Consider the following 23,549-nt stretch of genomic DNA (forward strand, 5'->3'; position numbering starts at 1 on the left):
CTCCTGAGCCGCTGGGATTACAGGCATGGGCCACTGTGCCCAGCTCAATTTAGGCATTTTAAACACACTTATGGTTGAAGCCACTTGTTCAAATGCCAGTGCCTGACTCTGAAACTTTGTTGCTTGATCCTGTACCCCAGCTCTCAGACGAGGTATTGATTCCTTAAAAGATGGGTAACTTGGGTATCTGGAGTTGAAACAGATTGACATTAAGGACAACTTCCTTAACTTTTTCTGCATCCTCCATTTTCTCACACTGAGAGTAAAGGCTGAAGGTTTGTCCATTCCCCTGGCCTGGGGGATTCCAAGGAAACTGAGAACAGTAACTGCCCCTTGACAAGTCCTGTCTAGCACAAACTGACTTTTGTTTCTATAAATTTTAACAGCTTCTGTAGGATGGGGTATAATCAATATAGCTGCTTATCCCTAGTTTGATTAAACTGCATATAATTCAAATTATTTGCTTATTTCTTATGAGGTCGGGCGGTCGAATTCAGCCATTCTGGGAACCAGTGAAGTTTCCTGGGCTAGATTGGCAGTAAAAGAGGGAGGGAGCAGGAAAAGGCACCTCAGGGTAGGGTAGGCGTGGAGCACAGTTTGAACTAAAACGACCCTCAAGGTTCAAACATCTCAGCATCTTTCCTTAATTCTGAGATTATGGCACTGAAGCAGCTCCAGGTTTTCTCTCTAGCTGAGGCTCGTCCCGCCTCTTCCTTTTAACCTCCTTCTTTTCCCTTCTCCCTCCGGAAGCTCCGCCTCCTCCATGCAGAGCTCTCCTTTTCGTTCCTCCTAGGGTAGAGTCAAAGCAGCTAGCTAAATCTGCAAGCAGAGCCGGGCGGCAGCGGAGCGGCAAGAAGCGTCCTCTTTCCTGAAACCCCGCGGCCTTGTGGGATCGCGGCGGGTTCCTTCCGGGAGAAGGGTTTCCGCTTACTCTATCCCGCCTACGTCGTTGTGTACGGAGGCCGAAAGGGCTCGGGGGCAGCCATGGCGGCGCACCTTAAAAAGCGGGTTTATGAGGAGTTCACTAAAGTGGTTCAGGTAAGCTCCGGCAGAGAGGGTCCCGGGACCGGTCCTGGGTGGTAAAGTTTATCTGGACCCTAGGGGCCCCCCAAGCAGGCTCCACGTCCTGTATTAGGTGCCGACACTCTGACATACGTACTCTGAGACTGCAAGTTAGTGGGCGTGTTAGATTATAGCCTCTATGAATATGTGTGGTCTGACGTTTAAAAATTATTAGAAGAAACAAATAGCGCTTTACAATTTACAGAGTTTTTTTTCTTTATCCTTTATCTCATTTTGTTCTTTCGCAAAACCATGTTAGATCGACTTACGGTTGCATCCTTGTTTTACGGACACTGACATTGAGGCTTCCGGCGATATACTAGATCTCTGTCAGGTAGTGGCAGAGCTTCTCCCAACTGGGTCCCCCAAACTCCCAGAGACAAGTTGGGCCATATGCAGATTATTCAAGAATTAGGAGAGGGGTCAAGTGGAATGCCTCGAGGTCCAGTCAAAACACTCGAAGGCAAGGTTCCTTGGGGTAGAGCTCTTCAGTGGTGGAACAGCGCACCTAAAAAGGAGGGAAATATTTTCCTCTCTCGGAATTGTAGGAATTATTTAAAGACAGGTGGGCCAAGCCCCTGTCAGGTGCTTGATGTGTTTCTAAAGAGGCTGATTCCAAATCATCTGGTGTTCTGCTTCCCAGGCTTTATTTGCCGTTATTAAACTCAGGAGTGCTCTACTACTGAACCACATCCACAGCCCTTTATTTTTACTTTTTTTTTTTTTAAGTTGTAGATGGACATAATGCCTTTATTTTATCTATTTATTGTACTTACTTATTTTATGTGGTGTTGAGCATCGAACTCAGTGCCTCAGGCATGTGAGGCAAGCGCCCTACTATTGTTGCTCAAACAGTCTCACACAGCGCCCTACAAAAAACTCTCTCTCTCTTTTTTTTTTTTTGGTACCGGGGATTGAACCTAGGGGCATTTAATCACTGAGCCACATCCCCAGCCCCCCTCCCCCCCTCTTTTTTAAGGGACAGGGTCTCACTGAGTTGCTTAGGGCCTCACTAAGTTGCTGAGGCTGGTTTTGAACTCGCGATCTAACTGTCCCACCTTCCGGAGCCGCTGAAATTACCTGCGTGGCGCGTCCCGCAGTAAACTCTTGTTGAATAAACGAATGATTGACATGTTTTACAGGCGCGGGTGGCATGCGCCTTAATCCCAGAAACTCTGGAAGCTGGGGTAGGAGGATCTCAAGTTCCAGACCAGCTTTGGCAATTTAGTGAGACCCTGTTTCAAAAAAGATTAGGGATGGGCTGGGATTGTGTCTCAGCGGTAGAGCGCACGCCTCTCACATGTTAGACCCTGGGTTCCATCCTCAGCACCACATAAAAATAAATAACGAAATAGACATTGTGTCCATGTATAACTTAAAAAAAAAAAAAAAAAAAAGATTAGGGATGTACCACTCCTGATTCAGTCTTCAGCAACACACACACAAACAATAAAAAATTTCAAACAAACAAGAGTTTATGAATGAGTAATTACTTTGTACCAGGCATGATGAAAAGTGTTGGGCCACAAAGTCTAATACATAACTGTGTTCTTGCCTTTTAGGAGAGCCAGAACAGTGTATCTAGGATTATAATACAGATAATTGTATTGACAAATCAAGTCTTCAAGTCTTCTATACTCATTAGGAACTCCTCTTTTTTCTAAAACCAAATTCCCAAGCCCTTTGTGATCTCACAGTTTTTATTTACAGCTTAATTGTCATTTCCTGTATTTTTTGGGCACATCTTTGTAGTATGGGCACATAGTCTTATAGAGAAGTTAGTTTGCTTAGTTGGGTTTTTCTTGTAATACTTTGGGATTTACCTTGATACTTCCCCTCCTACTGGAGATTGAACCCAGGGTCACTCTACTGCTGAGCTATATTCCCAGTCCTTTTTAAAAATTTAAAATTTTAGCCGGGCACGTTGGTTCACACGTGTAATCCCAGCAGCTCTGGAGGCTAAGGCAGGAGGACTGCAAATTCAAAGCCAGCCTCAGCAAAAGTGAGGTGCTAAGCAACTCAGTGAGACCTGTCTCTGAAAAAAAGTACAAAATAGGGCTGGGGATGTGGCTCAGTGGTCCCTGGTACCAAAAAAAAAAAAAAAAAGTTTAAATTTTTATGACAAGGGTCTCAACTAAATTGCCCATGCTGGCTTTAAACTTGTGATAGTCCTGTCTTAGCTTCCTAAGTAGCTGAGATTACAGACATGTGACCCCATGTCTGGCTTCAGTTTTAGTTTTATTTCCTCTTTTTTCCCCTAAAAACAGAAAAATAGTTTATTAAATTTGATGTAGCCATCATTTAATTTCAATTGTCATCTGTACTTCAGCTAGTCTTCCTACCCTACCTTTTTTTCAAACACATCCAAATCATTATTTCATTTGTAACTAATTTAATATGTATCTCTGAAAGTTAAGGATTTATGAAAATAACCCAATACCGTTTTTATATCTAAAGAAATTGACTTTTTGGGGTGGAGAACTGGATATTGAACCCAGGGGACTTAACCACTGAGCCACATCCCCAGCCCTTTTTGTATTTTATTTAGAGATAGGGTCTCCATAAGTTGTTTAGGGCCTAGCTAAGCTGCAAAAGCTGGCTTTGAACTCATGATCCTTCTACCTCAGCCTCCCGTGCTGCACCACCATGCCCTAGCAAAATTGACATCTTAATTATCAGTATATACATTTCCCTGATTGTCTTATAGTTTTTCCAAGTTTGAATCAGGTTGCAAAAGCCTACATATTGCAGTTGGTTGATGTGGTTTTTAATTTTATTAATCTGTGGCTTTAATGTCCACTTCTAGTTTTTTCTCATAATTTTATTTTTGTTGTGGTTGAAGAAACTATTTCTTTGCCCTCTAAGTTTCCTACATTTTGCTGATTTCATATTTGTGGTGTTGTTTAACATGTTCCTCGGTTCCCTGTTTCTTTTAAATTTAATCTTGGAAGTTAGCTTGAATTCAGGTCTATTTTGGAGATTTTTTTTTAATATTTATTTTTTAGTTGTAGGTGGACGCAATATCTTTATTTTATTTTTATGTGGTGCTGAGAATCGAACCCAGTGCCTCATGCATGCTAGGCAAGCATGCTACCACTTGAGTCACATCCCCAGCCCCTGTTTTGGAGATTTTTGTTTTCTTCTTCTTCTCCTTCTCTTCACGACTGTTTCATCTTTGTTTGTTTCTCTTTGTGTGGGATATCGTCAGCCATTAATGATTATTGCTTAGTAGATTCAAGCATTCATTTAGGGTTGCCAAAGTGATTATACAGTATTATAGCAATCTTTCTTTATTAGAGTAATCTTGTTAAAAAAAACTGGTTGGGGGCTGCAGTTGTGGGTCAGTGGTAGAGTGCTCGCCTAGCATGCACAAGACACTGGGTTCGATCCTTAGCAAAAATAAAGATATTGTGTCCACCTAAAACTAAAAAAATAAATATTAAAAAAATGGAACCAACAAATTAGTTACCCTAGGCATAAATGTTGTAGGAAAGTTAGCATGAAAACCTTATTTTCCGGGGCTGGGATTGTGGCTCAGTGGTAGAGCGCTCGCCTAGCATGTGCAAGGCTCTGGGTTCGATTCTCAGCACCACATAAAAATAAATAAATAAAACAGAGGTATTGTGTACAAATAAAAAATAAATATTAAAAAAAAAAAAAAAAGAAAACCTTATTTTCCATTTATTTACCAGTTCTGAAGATGCTAAGTTGGTTCCCTAGGATGTTCCAAAAATCACAGTGATTTTCTTAATATCAATATGAACTCATGAATTAAAATGTACTTGATGTGTTTGAATCCTACAGCTATTCTCTTTGTCAGTGGTCAAATTGTCCTATTCAGTTCTAGTTTTCTAAGAAGGGAAGCTGAGCTTGCTGAGCATTAGCAAATTCTCAATATTTTTTTAGAATTGATATTCTCTTCTTCTTCTTCTTCCTTCCTTCCTTCCTTCTTCTCCTTCTTCCTTCTCCTTCCTCCTTCCTCCTTCTCCTTCTTCTTCTTCCTCCTCCTCTTTTTTCTTCCTCCTCTTCCTTAATCTCATTGTGGTCCCCAGGATGGTCTCAAATCCTGGGCTCAAACTGTCCTATGTCAGCCTTCCAAGTGCTGGGACTATAGATGTGTGTACCACCACAGCTGGCTCTTGATACATCTTATTTAATAAGGAATGGATTAGGAAGAAGAAGAATAGAGTATATCATTTATGTTGCCTCTTAATTCTAAAGCTACCATAGTCCATAGAGATAGGTTAGAACAGAATGTTAGTACACCCATTTTCTAGAGAAAGAAACTGAGACATAGAGAAATTCAGTAACTTGCCCAAAGTTGTAGAGGTCATTGAAAGCAAAATTATGACTCAGCCATGTCACCATTTCAGTGCTCTTTTTCCAGTTTACATACTGTTTTTTGTAAGGCTAGGTCTATTAACTAAATATAGTATTTACTATAAGGGAAAATTATTTCCATCAAATTAGGCAAAGTTTAATTTGCAGACTTTGTGTTTTCAATTAGGTTTTAATATCTTATGTTCTCTACTCTCTTCTAGCAACAACAGGAGGAAATTGCTACTAAGAAACTTCGACTGACAAAACCAAGTAAATCTGCAGCACTTCATATAGATTTGTGTAAAGCTACTTCCCCAGCAGATGCTTTGCAGTACCTACTCCAGTTTGCCAGAAAGCCTGTGGAGGCAGAAAGTGTAGAGGGAGTGGTCAGAATTCTTCTGGAACATTATTACAAGGTAAGAAGATTTTGAGGACTCGATGGGATTATGTGTAAGAATGGTATTATGTCTGTAGACTGTGTTACTATTGTAAATAAATAAGAAGGTGTTCATGTGGCAAGCTTTTATTATCTTCCATTTGTAGGCACTATGGATACAAAGATAATAAAAGATGCAAATCCTATCCTCGGAAGCTTACAGTATGCCCCATGGAGACAAGTACTGTTTGCTTAGTATATACAAAGAGCAGTGGGAACACAAAGGAAGAGTTAATATCAATTATGACCCCTCTGTAACCAGATTCATTTCTGGAATGAAATGTTCTCTTCTTCTGCTATTCCTGTCCTAATTTAAGGCCCTCATATCTAACTGCAATGTATATCTCTCTCTTAGCAAAGTAGCCATTATTCTTTATTTCTCTTTTTGTGTTGTGCTGGAATTAGAACCGAAGACCTTGCACATGCTAAACCACATGCTCTATCACTGAGCTATATCCCATCTTTCCCCTAACCACTCTTAAAATTTGGCGGGGTGGGGTGGGGTGGTACTGGGGATTAAAGCAGAGGTGCTTTACCACTGAGGTACATCCCTAGCCCTATTTTAGTTTTTATTCTGAGACAGAGTCTTGCTAAGTTGCTGAGGCTGGTGTTGAACTTGAGATCCTCTTGCCTCAGCCACCTGAGTCTCTGGGATTACAGTTGTGCACCACCACACCCATATTTCCATATAGTTGGCAACACTTGTTTTTGTTGTTTTGATGGTAGCATCCTAATGGTTGTGAGGTGGTATCTCTTTGTTGTTTTGGTTTGTATTTCCCTAATGATTAGTAATATTGAACATCTTTTCATCTACTTTTTAGCTATTTATATATCTTCTTTAGAGAAATGCCTAGTTCTTTGCCCTTTTTTGTAAAAGCTTGTTTGTTTTTTCTTTTGAGTTTTAGGAGTTTAATATATTTTATTTATTAATCTCATCAAGAATCTAACCAGAAAAAAGAATTAACCCAACATTAGCTGAAGGAAATAATACTAGGGTACTACTATCTGACTGCCTAATGTGTGCTCATTTTTATGCTTGTCATTTCCCCTCAGTAGCCCTCTGAGATTATTAGCCTCATTTCACAGGTAAGGTTCTGAGAGGTTAATTACCTCTTTACGACACATATATAGAGATGTTGAATAATGAACTGAGTGTCACACCTAAGTCTGGCCGATTGCAAAGCCCTTTCTGTTTTTGTTGTATCTTATACTTTAAGATTAAGTTCCCACAAAAATTATGTTTCTAAGTTTGTGTATAATAGGATAGCATGCCAGGATTTTAGTTCTGCTGACTACATGTCTATTGTCCCTTCTTTCACTTGAGGTCTTTTTGTTGTACCTGGTTTCTCCTGAGAAACAATAGGTGGGAGGTTAAGAGTTGGTCTTATTTGCAAGACCTTCATCCTTTGAGCATACATTTAAATAATTTTTGTCTTTAGTATAGAAATATTACCTAATCTCAGCACTGACATTACACATATATTTTTTGAACAGTTTTTTATTGGTGGTTATTATGCTATTTATGCACTTAATTATAATTTTGAACAAAGGGACATGTTCCTTTTAGTCTTGGGAAGAGATTTTTCACCACAGGAATCTTGGTGCTTGTTAGAGATCATGTCTCATTATCAAAATTAAAATGGCCAGTCTGCTTATATCTCAGTCTACCTTATAGCTGGGGCTTAGGGAGGTGACCTATACTCAGCCAATTATACTTGCCTGCCCCAGTCTTCTAATTAGGATCTTATGATCTGAATGAAAAAGTAGGTAGAAGCTGGGTGTGGTGGCATACACCTGTAATTCCAGTGATTCAGGAGACTGAGGCAGGAGGATTGTAAATTCAAAGCCAACCTCAGCAACTTGATGATATTCTGTCTCAAAAAGGCAGGGAAGTGGGTGAGGTGGTGCATGCCTATAATCTCAGCAGCTCAGGAGGCTGTAGGAAGATTGCAAGTTCAAAGCCAGTCTCAGCAAAAGCGAAGCACCAGATAGACCCTGTCTCTAAATAAAAAACAAAATTGGCCTGGGGATGTGGCTCAGTGGTTGAGTGTCCCTGAGTTCAATCCCCAGTACTCCCCTGAAAAAAAGGGGGGTGGTAAAGGTGCTGAGGGATGTAGTTCAGTGGTAAAGTGCCCCTGATTTAAGTACCCCAGTGCCGGGAAGAAAAAAAAATAGAAAAAAGAAAAGAAAAAATAGATATATTAAAAGATTCTCCAGAGACTTCCAGAGCCTGTTACTTGCAACAATATTGGGTGCTTAGGCCTGACATTGTTGGTGGTATAAGTGGCTGTGACTTAAGTCTGACATGACTACACGGTGGAGTTAAGGTACCAACTGCACATTTTTGGTAAGAAGGTAATGATATCAGGAAGGCATTAAATAGAAGTTTCCATTCATTTTGCAGTATTTGGGTGTCAAAAATGGAAGAGGGGAAAAACTGATTGAAAAAAACTCTCTCCTGAAGTGTATCAGGTTAATTTTTCAGAAATGAAGCCTTAGAATACTTGGATCTCTGAATCTCTTTTGGCATATTATGTTCCCATATTCTGTTCCTGTTTGTTGGTTAGCTAAGAGTAAAGCATCAAGATGACAGTTGTTTCTTTTATTCAAGGAAAATGATCCATCTGTGAGACTGAAAATTGCATCATTGTTGGGTTTATTATCAAAGACTTCAGGATTTTCGCCAGATTGCATTATAGATGATGCCATTAACATACTACAGAATGAAAGTAAGTTAAAATTTAAAAACTGTATAAGGAGCTGGGGGTATAGCTTAATGGTAGAGTATTGGCCTAGCAAGGGCCTGGGTTTGATCCCCAGCAACACACACACACACACACACACACACACACTAAATAAAACAAAAACTATATAGCCAGAGCAGAAATGTTTAGTTTTTTTTTTTCCCCTGTTGGTACTAGGATTGAACTAAGGGGTGCTTTACCACTGAGTTATACCCCCAACCCTTTTCATTTCATTTTATTTTTTACATTTTTATGGGGTACTGGGGATTAAATTAAGGGGCACTCAACCACTGAGTCACATTCTCAGTCCTATTTTGTATTTTATTTAGAGACAGCATCTCACTGAATTGCTGAAACTGGCTTTCAACTCACGATCCTCCCATTTCAGCCTCTGGAGCTGCTGGATTTACAGGTGTGCACCACTGTGCCTGGCTTCTTTTCATTTTATTTTTATCTATCTATTTATCTATATATCTATATCTATATATCTATATATATATATATTTTTTTTTTTGAGAGAGAGAGAGAGAGAGAGAGAATTTTTTAATATTTATTTTTTAGTTTTCGGCGGACATAACATCTTTATTTGTATGTGGTGCTGAGGATCGAATCTGGGCCACACGCATGCCAGGCAAGCACGCTACCGCTTGAGTCACATCTCCAGCCCATTTTTATCTATTCTTTGAGACAGGGTGTTGTTAAGTTATACTGGGCCTCACTTAGTTGCTGAGGCTGGCCTGGAACTTGTGATCCTTTTGCCTCAGCCTCCTGAGTTACTAGGATTGCAGGCATGCACCACTACACCTGGCCCTTTTGAATAAAATTTTATTTTTTTGGTACTGAGGATTGAATCCAGAGGCACTTAACCACTGATCCACATCCCCAGCTTTCTTTTTATATTTTATTTAGAGATAGAGTCTTCTAGTTGCTTAGAGCCTTGCTAAGTTGTTGAGCCTGGCTTTGAACTTATGATCCTGTTGCCTCCGCCTCCCAGGCTCTGCTGGGATTACAGGTGTGCACCACTGCGCCCAGTTTGTATAAAATTTAAGAATAAATGTTTATGTTGGTTGTTATTCAAAAGGAATATGAGGATGATTTAATAAAACCATGTACATATATTTACCTGAGAATTAAATATAGTCTTATCTCCCTTTTTCTCTCTCTCTCTTTTTTTTTTTTTTTTTTTTTAACCATAATAGGAATTAAACCCAGAGTCCTTCACAACTAGGCACATTTCCAGCTCTTTTTACTTTTATTTTGAGACAGGTTCTTGCTAAGTTGCTGAGACTGGCCTTGTGCTTGTGATCCTCATTCCTTAGTCTCCTAAAGTTCTGGGATTACAGGCATAGTTTTATTGCTTTTTATTTTTATTTTTTTGGTACCAGGGAGTAAACCCAAGGGCGCTTAACAACTTGTCACACCCCCATCCCTTTTTGTATTTTATTTAGAGACAGGGTCTCACTGAGTTGTTTAGCACCTTGCTAAATTGCTGAGGCTGGCTTTGAGCTTGCAATTCTCCTGCCTCAGCCTGGGATTACAGGCGGGCACCACACCATGCCTGGCCAAAGAATAGTTGTATTTCTTTTCTTTTTTTTTTTTTAATATGTATATTTTTTGGTTGTAGATAGACACAATATCTTTATTTTTTTATTTTTTATGTAGTTCTGAGGATCGAACCCAGGACCTCATGCATGTGAGGCAAGCACTCTACCACTGAGCTACAATCCCAGCCTCAGTTTTATTTCTTTTAGGATATAAATATTTGAATCTTAAAGAGATTCTGAAAATATAAGAGATTAATTTAGACTATCTAGATTCATTTATTATACAACTGTTTAATGATAATAAAGATCTTAACACTTAATGCACAACTGTTTAATGGTAATAAAGATAAGTCATTGGTCAAAGCTGAGAATTTTATAAGAAAAAATTTCAAACTAAAATTTTACTTGTATTGAATTTTGATTTCATTTTTCATTTGCAAAAACAATGAATCTTCCCTGCCCCTTCAGGAGAGATCTATTTTATTGAAATGCCAACAATTGGCATATAAGAAATAAAAGATATTCCTCCTCTTTCTATCAAACAACTTATTTCATTTTACATATTACTTTTCACTTATATACAATTTATGTGACTGTACTTAGTAAATGTACAATTTTGTGTTTTGTTATATGGAGTTTTTTCCATGTTTCTATATACCATCATAATATTTGTGGTGTTGATAACATATTAAACACCACGTGTATAATTTTTTTGGTTGTTATTAGCTAGTTGCAAAAAAAAAAATAGAGTCAATTTCTGGTGTTTCTTTTTTTTTTTTTTTTTAATAATTTTTATTTATTTTTATTGTTTAATTTTCGGCGGACACAACATCTTTGTTGGTATGTGGTGCTGAGGATCGAACCCGGGATGCACGCATGCCAGGCGAGCGCGCTACCGCTTGAGCCACACCCCCAGCCCTCTGGTGTTTCTTAGGATAAATTTTTTTCTTTTTTTTATATTTATCTTTAGCTGGTGGTAGACACAATTTTTTAGGTGGTGGATACAATTCCATTATTTCATTTTTATGTGGTGCTGAGGATCAAACCCAGTGCCTCACACATGCTAGGTGAGCACTCTACCACTGAGCCACAACCCCAGCCCTCTTAGGATAAATTTCTAAGAAGGAAATTATTGAACAAGAGAGTTCAAACATACTAATATTAATGACCCTTGCTATATTTTACCATATTGCTTTTCAAATGAATTAATTCAGTTTATGCTTCAACTTACAACTGAATGGTCTTGTTTCATCGGGCACATTTTTTTAAAGCATGGAAACAATTACATTGACTCAAAAGAGAAGTATCTTTTTTCTTTTTCCCATAAATATTTCCTCTAATACCTGCATGGGAGATGACAGTTCAAGGGTTAGTAGGTGCTTGCTGTGGGTGGGATTGAGGATCAAGTCAGGTATAGGGGAAAACATTCTAGGTAGAAAAGTTAGCCAAGCAACTTCATGGTACAGGTCATGGAAAAACTCCGTATTTTAAGAGTGAGTATTCCATAGAGTTTTTGAACTATGATGACCTTATAGAAATCATCTTGTCTAATTCCTGTGGATGACAGAAACTACGTCCATAGAGGTGGAAATGAGTTGGTTTATTTAGCTGAGTAGTAGTAGAACTGAGAACTTGATACAGTGATTTTTCATATACACCAGGCTTTAACTAAAATGCTTTACCTCCAAAATAGAAGCATAAGAGAGAGACAGTTTTTTGTTTGTTTGTTTATTTTTTATTTTATTTTATTTATTTATTTTTTTGTGGTTGTGGCACTGGGGAATGAATTCAGGGTAGTCTGCCATTGAGGTACATCCCCAATCCCTTTTTAAATCTTATTTTGAGACACTCTCACTAACCAAGATTGGCTTTGAATTTGTAATCCTCTGCACACTGTGCTCAGCACAGAGAGAGAAAGAAAATATTTCGAAAAAAACCTCATTCTAATCTTTAAAAGAAAGGGACTCAGATTATGTGATATTCATGGCAAATGGCTATTTTGTTTTTTGCTAAGCTTTCTAATTCTGTTTCATAATTGTCTCTAAGAGACTTGATGTAGGTCTTTTCTGGGTTTCAAGTTCCTGGCACACTGAGATGCATAGAAGATAGAGCCCAGGGACCATAGAGATGATCTAGTTAAAGCTTTTTATTTTGTAGATGAGGAAAGTGAAAAACAGTGAGATAAAGTGACTGCTAAAATCATAGATTTAGGATTGAGTTTCCTGATTATTCAGTCTAGTATGTACTTTTAATTCCAAGAATGTAATGAACATTGTTTTGTTTGCTTTTGTTTTTGGAGTGGTGCTGGGATTGAACCAGGGTTTTGTGCATGCTAGGCAAGCACTCTACCACTTAGCTATACCCCCAGCCCATGATGCACATTGTGGACCAAAGGTTTTCCATTTCATTTTTGTACATATATGAGGCCTTTGACTTCTTGGCAAACACTAGAGTAGGTACTTTGAAAGTATTGTATATATCTACCTCTCTGTTGCCTATTAAAACACACACAAAGTATGTTTTAGAGTAAGTATAATTAGTATTGTGGGAGCAGAGCAGAGGGTGAGATCAATGCTAACTGATATGATTCTAGAAAGGCTGAGAGACGAGGTGGGTTTAAAAGTCAGATGGGAAAGTTATGACAAGGAAAGACAACATTATGATACTACTAGGCAGAGAGTTGGGAAAATACAAGAGATATTTAAATAACTAAATAAGTTTTTGTTTTGTTTTTTGGTACTGGGGATTAAACTCAGGGGTTATTTACTTTTTATTTATTTATTTTTACTTTTTAGTTGTTGATAGACCTTTATTTTATTTATTTGTATGTGGTGCTGAGAATCAAACCCAGTGCCTCACACATGCTAGGCAAGCACTCTTACACTGAGCTGCAACCCCAGCCTGGTTTTTTACTTTTTTATTTTGAAACAGGGTCTTGCTAAGTTGCTTAGGGCCTTACAAAGTTGCTGAGCCTGGCTTCAAATATTGGATCCTCTTGCCTCAGCCTCCCAAGTTGCTGGGATTACAGGCATGTGTCACGGGGTCTGGCTAAGAACTGAACAGTTTTATATAAGATCACCAGAGAATGAATGGTAAACTGTTTTGAAGCCAAAGGGTGGTCTTGAGTGCTGAGGAATTTGAATGTTATTTTGTAGGCAGTGGAACCATGTAAAGTTTTTTGAGCACCGGCATAAAATTATCAAGTCTAATTTTAGAAAGAATTTGGCAATTCTGAGCAATTAGGTTTGGTGATATTGAGGTATCATTTATTGTCCATGTGGAGATGGACAAGTTATGCAGATCAGAAATTCAGGAGAGAGACTAAAGATTTAAATTAGATTTCTGATTTGTCAGAGGTAAGTCAGAGGCTTCAAAAGCTTTAACTAGCTTTTCTTCCCCACCCCGCTTTTTTTCCATGCTAGGAATTGAACTCAGGCCTTGTGCATGCTAGGCAAGCACTCTACTACTGAGTTAGACCTTCAGTTCCCTTTGCTAACATTTCATGGAAGTTAATTCTGAAGAAATAAGTTAAAAGGTGGTGTTAGAGATGTCTTCATTTCCTATCTTTTTCTTTGTGCCTTCTTTTATATTGAGGGCTTTTTTTTTTGTTTTTAGTATTTTTTGTTTGGTTGGTTGGTACTGGGGATTGAACCCAGGAGATTGTACCACTGAGCTGTGTCCCCATACCTCCCCTTTTTTATTTTGAGACAGAGTCTTGCTATAGAGGTTGGTCTTGAACTTGTGATTCTTGTGCCTCAGCCTCCTAGTTGCTGGGACTATAGGTGTGCACCACTGCATGATGCTGTCCTTCCTCCCTCCCTCAGAGGGAATTGTGGGTTTTCTTTCTTTTTTTTTGGTACCTGGGATTGAACTTAGGCACTCAACCACTGAGCCACATCCCCAGCCCTATTTTATATTTTATTTAGAGATAGGGTCTCATTGAGGTGCTTAGCACCTTGCTGTTGCTGAGGCTGACTTTGAATTCAGGCAGGATCCTCCTGCCTCAACCTCCTGAGCCACTGGGATTCCAGGAGTGTGCCACTGTACCCTGTGGTTTTTCTTGGTTATCTTTGATGTTGCATTTAAATTTAAGATGAGGCATGAAAACCTGATGGGTAGGGGCTGGGATTGTGGCTTAGTGGTGGAGTGCTCGCCTAGCATGCATGAGGCACTGGGTTCGGTCCTCAGCACCACATAAATATAAAATAAAGATATTGTGTCCACCTAAAAAACTAAAAAATAATAAATATTAAAAAAAAAGAAAAACCTGATGGGTAGTCTTATATACAAGAATAAGACTTTTCAACTGTAACTTCGACTATAGGATCTTTCTGCATGTCTTTGGAGGACTGTTAAGTGTTAGTTTTTTGTTGGTGTTTTTTCCTGGGTCCGTAAGTTTTTGCAATTAGATGTTTGTGAATCTCCTAGGAGGAAGCCTGTGTTCTTGGAGCCAAAGCAGTTGAAGGGAGGTTTGGGGGAAGGTGGGAGGGAGCATTTTATGATTTGGTATGTCTACTCTCTCTTAATCTTCTGTTCTTCCCTCTGTCTCTTCCTTGTCCTCAGAAGGTATCCCCCCAAGTTGCATTCTTTCTGGTTCATTTTCTGTACAGAATAAATGTTTCAGTGATCACTTCTGTGTAAGACAGGTAAGGACCAGGGATTGAACTGTTTCCTACAGAGATGTCAAGCAAATCCCTGCCTCATCATCGTTTTTTGTTTATTTGTTTGTTTTTTGGTACTGGATTAACCCAGGGATGATTTACCACTGAGCTATAATCCCAGACCTTTTTGTTTTTTTTAATTTTGAGACAGAGTCTTGCTAAGTTGTTTAGGGCTTGTTAAGTTGCTGAGACTGGCTGCGAACTTGCAATCCTCCTGCCTCAGCCTCCAAATTGCTGGAATTACAGGTGTGTACCACCACACCTTTTTTTAAATGAGCCTTTTTGGGGTGATATAACTAGAATTTATTTGCTTTGTAGTGATACCTATCTCAGATATTTACTATTAGTTTTCTATTTCTATTAGTTTTCAATTTCTCCCTCTGAAAATTTTGTGGACTTTCCTCACCTGTTTACCTTTTTTCTTCTGTTTTCATTAGTCTTTCAGGTTTCTCCCCTTTTACTTTCTTTTCTCTTATGTTAGTAAGAATATGTTACTCTTATGTTAGTTTTAGGAAAGAGTAAACAGATATGTTCAATGTACTATTACTGGAATTTTTAACTAAGAAGTGATTTAATCAGTGTTTCCCAAGACTTAATAATTTATATATCATGCATGCCATTGTGGACAATATTTGCTTCATGAAATCTAAATTATGATTTTACATTTTTGTTAAATGAATTAATTGTTTCACAAACTAAATTTAAAGAGAATTTTGACATTAGTAACATAAAACAGTGGCATATGTCAATTGTAACTGCAATTTTTCTGTAAACTAAATTATTTACATAAAATAATTATTAATATAAAACTGATCATCTGACTGCTACCTAAAAATCCTCTTATAAATCATAAGACCCATATTTTGGAACATGAAAGAACAATTAGACAAAGAAGATAATCTGCATAAGAAACTTGGATTTGGCTCTTTGTTTGTTTATTTATTTTTGGATCTAGCTATTAAACCCAGGGCCTGCCCATGCTAGGCAACCTCTCTACCACTGAGCTACACCTTAGTGCTTTTTGCTTTATTTACTCATTTATTTTTGCAGTACTGGGGATAGAACCCACTGTGCCACTGAGCTGCATACCCAATATTTTTTTTTTAAATTCAAAAAAAATTTTTGAGAGAAAGTCTCATGTAAGTTGGCTAAGCTGGTCTCAAACTTCTAATCCACCTCCCTTAGCCTCCCAAATAGCTGGAATTATATGTGTGGATCCCCTCACCCAGCTAAATCTGAATTCTTTAACAAAGTAAATTAGTTTCTGTTTGATCTCCTTTTGAGATTCTGAAATCCAACTTTTCTTCTTTTCTAGAGTCTCATCAAGTCCTAGCTCAACTCCTGGACACTTTGCTTGCAATTGGCACTAAATTGCCAGAGAATCAAGCTATTCAGACACGATTAGTTGATGTGGCCTGCAAGGTAAGAGTATATTGGTCTTTTCTCTTCAACATTTTTGCATTATATGGGCAGGTGGTTGGAGCTGAAAAGTGTGCTTCTATCCATCTTCTAAACCTGTAACTGAGGGTTGCCAAGGTCTCTTAATGGTTTTAAGAGCCACCTATTTTTGTCCTTGGTATTGAGTTAGGAATAAAAGAAGTATTATAAAATGAGCTGCTTCCTCCTGCCCAAAGAAATGAAAATAATTTCAGAATGTAACTACTATGTATATTGTGTTTATAATTCACTTTTCTTATTATGGTGCTTTGTATTCAATTTTTCATTTGGCTCTCATGATTCTTAAGTTAACTTCTTGAGATCCCTGTTTTACAGAGGTAGAAACTGAGACTTTTAAAGGATCTAACTTTTCCAAGTTTTTACTAGTAGGAATTTGTAAACCAGCCATGTAGACTCTGGTTTCTCTGACTCCAAAGTTCACATTCTTTTTATTATGTCTGTTGTTTCAGTGAATAGGACAACTAGACAAAAGCAACTGTTTGGGGAAAAAAAATTTTTTTTTGGTACTGGGGATTGACTTCAGCAGGACTCTACCACTAGGCAACATCCCCAGCCCTTTTTATTTTATTTATTTTGAGACAAGTTCTAACTAAGTTGACAGTAATGGCCTTGAACTTGTGATTCTCCTTCCTTAACCTTCTGAAATATTGGGATTACAGACGTGTGCTATCATGACTAGTTCATAGTATGTTATTATTATTTTTTTTTAATCTTTTTTTGGGCAGTGCTGTGGATTGAATCCAAGGTATTACATATGCTAATACCATTCCAACACCCATTTTTATCTTCTTTTTTTAACCAGACATTATTTCTTTTATTTTCTATAAAGATCTTTTTCATTTTTATCTTTTATGTCAATTTTTACTATGCCTTTTTAATGTTTAGTACAGAAATATTATCATTGTGTTACAGTTGCCTTCAATATTTTTTGTAGTACTAGGGATTGAACTACATCTCCCATCCTTGTTATTTTTCTTTTTGAGACAAGAGTCTTGCTAAGTTGCCCATGCAGGATTAGAACTTGAGATTCCTTCTGCTCAGCCTCCTGAGTCACTGAGATTATGGGTGTGTACCACTGCACCTATCTTTGCCTACAGTATTCAATACAGTAAAATGCTATAAACGTTTGTAGCCTAGAAGTAATAGGTTATATATTCCCTTATCCAAGGTGAATAGTAGGGTATACCATCTAGGTTTGTGTAAGTAAACTACGATGTTTGCACAGTGTTGAAATTGCCTAACCATGTATTTCTCAGATTTCCATCCTTAAGCGACACATGACTTTATTTAGTAATAAATTTAGGAAATCTAAACTGGGTACTGTATCACATGCCTGTAATCCCAGGCACACAGGAAACTGAGATAGGAGAATTGCAAGTTCAAGGTCAGCCTTAGCAATCTAGAAGGACCCTGTCCCAAAAAAACAGTAAAAGGGATGTAGGTTAATACCTGAGGCCTTGGGTTCGATCTACAGTACTGCAATTAAAAAATAAAAAGTAGCTGGGCGCTGTGGCGCATGCCTGTAATCCTAGCGGCTTGGGAGGCTGAGGCCAGAAGATCACAAGTTCAAAACCAGCCTCAGCAAAAGTGAGGCGTTAAGAACTCAGGGAGACCCTGTCTCTAAATAAAATACAAAATAGGGCTGGGGATGTGGCTCAGTGGTCAAGTGCCCCTGAGTTCAATCCCTGGTACCCAAAAATTAAATAAAAATTAAAACAAATAAAGAATAAAAAGTATAAAACTTGCTGGGCACAGTGGTGTATGCCTGTAATCCCAGTAGCTCAGGAGGCTGAGGCAGGAGGATTGTGAGTTCAGAGCTAACCTCAGCAATAGCGAGGCACCATCTCTAAATAAAATATAGAAAAGGGCTGGGGATTTGGCTCTGTGGTTGAGTGCCCCCTGAATTCAATTCCCAGTAACCCACCTCCACCAAAAAAAAAAAAAATTATAAAACTTATATTCTGAAAGCTATATGGAACTTTCTTTCTTTCTCTTTTTTTCTTTCTTTTTTTATTCCTTTTTTTTTCATACCAGGGATTGAATTCAGGGGCATTCCACCACTGAGCCACATCCCTATCCCTATTTTGTATATTATTTAGAGACAGGGTCTCACTGAGTTGCTTAGTGCCTTGGTAAGTTGCTGAGGCTGGCTTTGAACTCACGATCCTCCTGTCTTAGTGTTCTAGGCTGCTGGGATTACAGGTGTGAGCAACTGTGCCTGACTTCTTCTTCTTCTTTGTCTTTTCTTTTTCTTCTTCTTTTTTTAGAATATTTCTAGTTATAGATGACCTTTATTTTATTTATTTATTTTTATGTGGTGCTGAGGATTGAACCCACTACCTCACACATGCCAGGCAAGCACTCTACCACTGAGCCACAACACCAGCCCTGGAGCTTTTTTTAAAGGAAGCTAAAATAACTGAAAAAGAACAAAAAATTAAGATAATTTATGTTTGCCAATTTTAAAACTTAACTGCAGAGCACCAGTAATCAAGACAGTGTAGTATCTGCCTAAAGTTCAGTGGAATAGAATTGATAGTGAAGAACTAAACCCATGTGTATTTGGGTTTATTTCAATTCATTTTCAACAAGGGTATCAATAATATTTAATGGAGAAAGAATAGTCTTTTGCACACATTTTGTCAGGTCAGCTAGCTATTCATATGCAAATGAATGAAGTTGGTAACTATTCTACCACCATATACAAAAATTAACTCAATATCAACCAAAGACCTAAATAAAACAAACAAAATTATAAACCATTTGGGGAACAAAATGTATCAGGAAATTTTCAGGACCTTGGATTTGGAATGGATTGTTAGATATGACAAAAACACAAGTAAGAATAGAAAACAAAATAAATTGAATTTTAGTGTTTAAACTTGTGCTGAAGGGCACAATTAAGAAACTGAAAGGACAGTCCACCAAATGTTAAAAAATATTTGTAACTCATATATATTTATATCTAAAACAAGGGACTAAACTCTTGCAACTCAATAATAAAAATATAAATAACCCAATTAAAATGTGGACAGAATATCTAAATAGGTATTTCTCCAAGGAAGATGTAAAAATGATCTATAAGCCTGTAAAGATGCTCAAAACTGGGGGCTGGCATTGTGGGGCTCAGAGGTAGAGTGCTTGCTTAGCATGTACGAGGCGCTGGGTTTGATCCTCAGCACCATGTAAATGTAAGATAAAGATATTGTGTCCACCTAAAACTTAAAAAAAAAAAATAAAAAAAGAAAGATGCTCAAAACTGGGGCTGGGGTTGTGGCTCAGTGGTAGAGTGCTTGCCTGGCACGTGTGGGGTTCTGGGTTCGATCCTCAACACCACATAAAAATAAATAAATAAAATAAAGGTATTGTGTCCAACTACAACTAAAAAATATTAAGAAAAAATTTTAAAAAAGGTGCTCAAAACTGTCAGTCATTAGGTACCTACCAATAAACTGTAACATGTTTACATGAAACTTGATGTGTGAATAGCATTATTCATAATAATCAAAAGTTAAACTACTGGGGCTAGAATCATGGCACAGTGGTAGAGTGCTTGCCTAACATGTGTGAGGCACTGGGTTCGATTCTGAGTACCACATATAAATAAATGAATAAAAAAAGGTCCATTAACAACTAAAAAAATTTTTAAAAAAGTTAAACAATCTAAATGATCATCAAGTGATAAACTGATAAAAATAAAATACAGTGGAATATTATTTGGCCATTTAAAATATCCAAAACATGGTACAACTTGATTATATGATTCTGTTTACACTGAATTTCAACAGTAGGTAAATAAAATACGTTAGTGGTTGCTTTGGGCTCTGATGGATAGAAAGATAGGAGGTTGATAGCAGAATGGTTCACATTGATGTCTTTTTTTAAAAAATAATTTTATTTGTTTATTTTTTTAGTTGTAGATGGACACGATACTTTTATTTATTTTTATGTGGTGCTGAGGATCAAACCCAGTGCTCTATACATGTGAGGCGAGTGCTCTACCACTGAGCCACGAACTAGAGTGTCTTTTTATTAAGGGGTTGTCTCTTTGAAATGTTGGAAATGTTTGAAAAGTGACTATGGTGATGGTCATGTATGTTTGTGAATATACTAAAAACCCATTGAATTACATATCTTTATTTTATGAATTGCATTGTATGTAATTTATATGTTGATAAAGTTATTAAAAAGTTTACCATGGTAGATCAGATGTAGTGGCAAATGCCTATAATTCCAACTACTTAGGAGGCTGAGGATGGCAGGTTTGAGACCAGCCTGGACAACTTAGCCACACCCTGTGTCAAAAATAAGAGGTGAAGGGATGGGGATATGACTCAGTAGTAGAGCACTTGCCTACTATGCACAAAGCAAGTGTATGTCCAATTCCCAGTATCACAAGGGGAAAAAAGTACAAAGCTGGAGGCATCACATCCCCCTGATTTCAATCTATTTAATAAAGCAGTTATAATCAACATGGCAGGGTTGGGGCCATAGCTCAGTGGCAGTGTGCTTGTCTAGCATATGCAAGGTCCTGAGTTTGCTCTCCAGTACCAGAAAACAAAACAAAAACAACCCCAACATGGAACTGGCATTAAAATGAATACATTAACCAATGGAACAGAATAGAAAGCCTAAAAATAAACACTCACATTTATGGTCAATTGATTTCCAACACATTGTATGCCACACAGTGGGGAAAGGACGGTGTGTGTATTCATTAATGATTGCTGGGGATATTGGTTAGACTGCCACAAATATCAACTCAAATGGATTAAAGACTTAAAACATAAGATCTGAGACTTTAAGACTATTGAAAGAAAACAGAGGGAAGAGCTCCTTGATATTAGTCTGAACAATTATTATTTTGATATCTGAAGGCACAAGTAATAAAAACAAAAATGCACAAATGTGGTTATATCAAACTAAAAAAGCTTCTGCACAACAAAAGAAATAGACAACATATATAGAGAAACATATTTGCAAACCATACAACTGATAAAAGATTTAATTTCCAAAATATGTGAGGAACTCAATAATAAAAAACAAATATAACCCAGTTAAGAAATGGGCAAAGGACCTGAACAGAACTTCTCAAAAGGAGACCTACTAGTGGCCAACATGTTCATGAAAAAAAATGTTCCTCATCATTAATTACCAGGGAAATGCAAATTAAAACCATAATGAGATATTACTTCACATCTGTTAGAATGGCTTTCATCAAAGAAGATAAAAAGTAAGTGTTTGCAAAGATGGAGAGAAAAGAGAACCCTTGTACACTGTTGGAGGGAACATACAGTCTTTGAGTATTGCACATAATTCAGTTTTGTCTAGGAAATCATTCTTTTCCTGTGTAGTACCTCATAATGGAAATTGGGAGTGTCTCTGCTTTCTTTGTGAAGATTTTTCTGAGAGAACAAAGATTTATCTTTCTTCATAAGACTTCCTTTTAGCTTAATTGTCTCCATTTCTCCTTTTCTCTCAGTCTCTATTTCTGTTCTGTTCCTTTAATAATATAGCAAAAGTACCTTAAACTCCTGAGACTGCAGCTTGGTAGAAACATACCACCTCCCCTGATTCTTGTGGTAACTGAACGGAAGGCCACTCTACCGTTGAGCTGCACCCCTAGTCTATTTTTCCCCCCACATTTTTTATTGTGGATTTGTAATTGTACATAATGATGGGATTTATTGTTATATATTCTTATATGCACACACTTTAACAATATAATTTGGTTGATATCAGTCCCCACCATTTCCCCCTCACCCCTCCCCCTCACCATTTTTCATTTTTCTTTTTTGAGGTATTGGGGATTAAACCTAGGGGTGCTTTACCACTGAGCTATATCCCTAGTCCTTTTTATTTTGTTTTGAGACAGGGTCTGACTAAGTGGCCCAGGCTGGCATTGAACTTGTGATCCTCCTGCTTTAGCCTGTTGCTGGGATCACAGGCATGTGCACCACTGTGGTTGGCTAATAAACCATTTTTAGCATATGCAAAATTCTACCCAATTTATTATGTGTGGTTTGTTAGGTTATCCATTAGAATAATTTGCATACAGAGTATACTGAATTCTTATTTGTGCTTAAAAATGTCGAAACTAAATAAATCAGTTATTTTTGTCATAATACCATTCTCTTCTTTATATACTTAACCGTTGATTTTTTTTTCTGTAGAAAAGTTTTAACTGTGTATTTTATTTCTTTTTGACAAAATTTGGCTTTACTACTGGAAATGGTTTGCTTACTCACCCCATTAATATGAAAAATTATAGCACTTCAGTAGCTTAGTAAAGTGTAAACACGGAAATGGCATCTGCAGACACTTGGAAGTTCTTAATGATGGTGGCTGTGATGTAAGAAGTGACGTGTAGAGGAAGGATACAATAAGATTGTAATTGTTGCCATGAGGGTGTGATTTAGACTCTCTATTGGGATAAGATTTAGTGTTTGGTAATAGGTTGATTATGCGTCATTGTTGCCTGGTTACCTTAGTAGAGCTAGAAGGTTTTAATTTGTTTGAAAATCAAATATAGAATTTGTAACAGTGGTAGCAACCTTCAGGAGCAGATGATTCAGTCAGCCTTTTAGTTTTGAGAAATGATACTTCTATACTAAATGTAAACAAGCAATTAAAAAAAAAAAAAAGACAGCTGTTGCTAGAAAGTTCATGTGTGTGTGTCCCAGGGGCTGGGGGTTGTAGCTCAGCAGTAGGGTGCTTGCCTCATATATGCGAGGCACTGAGTTTGATCCTCAGCACCACATAAAAATAAAGATTTAAAAAAAAGAAAAGAAAACATGTAAATCTTAAAAAAAAAAAAACCTAATTTATTAACAGTGACAAAGACATTCATTGTCCACGTGATATCTGGAAGTTTTCATTCATTTTTCAGTTTTAATATCTTATTTTGATGGATTATTTTGAGCCCTTACTGTATGTAAGTCTTTTTGGGGACCTAAGGGTGTATGTTTCACATTTTTGTAGTTTGAATAATTCCGAGGCAAAGAATTAGCTGAACTAAAGTGCTTGATTGTGCCATTTTTATAATAAATTACCACTCTGAGAACCCCTTCTTTTAATAGGAGCTTTCCCATAAGATTTTCCTTGTTCCCTTCCCCTGTGTGCCCACCCCACCTTCACATAGGATATGGCTTCTACTGAAAGTGTAGGTGTCCCCACTTAATTCATGAATCTTCCACTGAAGCATCTCTGATATGAACATTAATAAGTGCTTACTGCCTCTAATGATTGTCCTGCTGTTAGACAGCTGTTGCTAGAAAGTTCGTGTGTGTGTGTGTGTGTGTGTCCCAGATCTGCAGATTTATTC

The 23,549-nt window shown here is 37.6% G+C and overlaps 1 protein-coding gene across 2 annotated transcripts in view; it reads left to right on the forward strand.

Annotated features, from left to right (window-relative positions):
* Positions 1-764: 764 nt before the first annotated feature.
* Ints4 (integrator complex subunit 4) overlaps positions 765-23,549 on the forward strand; it is a 102,981-nt gene continuing 80,196 nt past the window's right edge. The window contains exons 1-4 of one of the 2 annotated variants that reach the window (XM_015477371.2): positions 765-1,038; positions 5,604-5,798; positions 8,430-8,547; positions 16,083-16,189. In XM_015477371.2, the coding sequence (XP_015332857.1) occupies positions 985-1,038; positions 5,604-5,798; positions 8,430-8,547; positions 16,083-16,189 (474 nt within the window). In that variant the 5' untranslated portion in view covers positions 765-984. Of the gene's footprint in view, positions 1,039-5,603; positions 5,799-8,429; positions 8,548-8,927; positions 8,975-16,082; positions 16,190-23,549 lie in introns of those variants that run through there. The other variant, XM_015477372.2, reaches the window with a different exon arrangement.

Source organism: Marmota marmota, unplaced genomic scaffold (genome assembly GCF_001458135.2).
Source record: "Marmota marmota marmota unplaced genomic scaffold, marMar, whole genome shotgun sequence".
Taxonomy (NCBI): domain Eukaryota; kingdom Metazoa; phylum Chordata; class Mammalia; order Rodentia; family Sciuridae; genus Marmota; species Marmota marmota.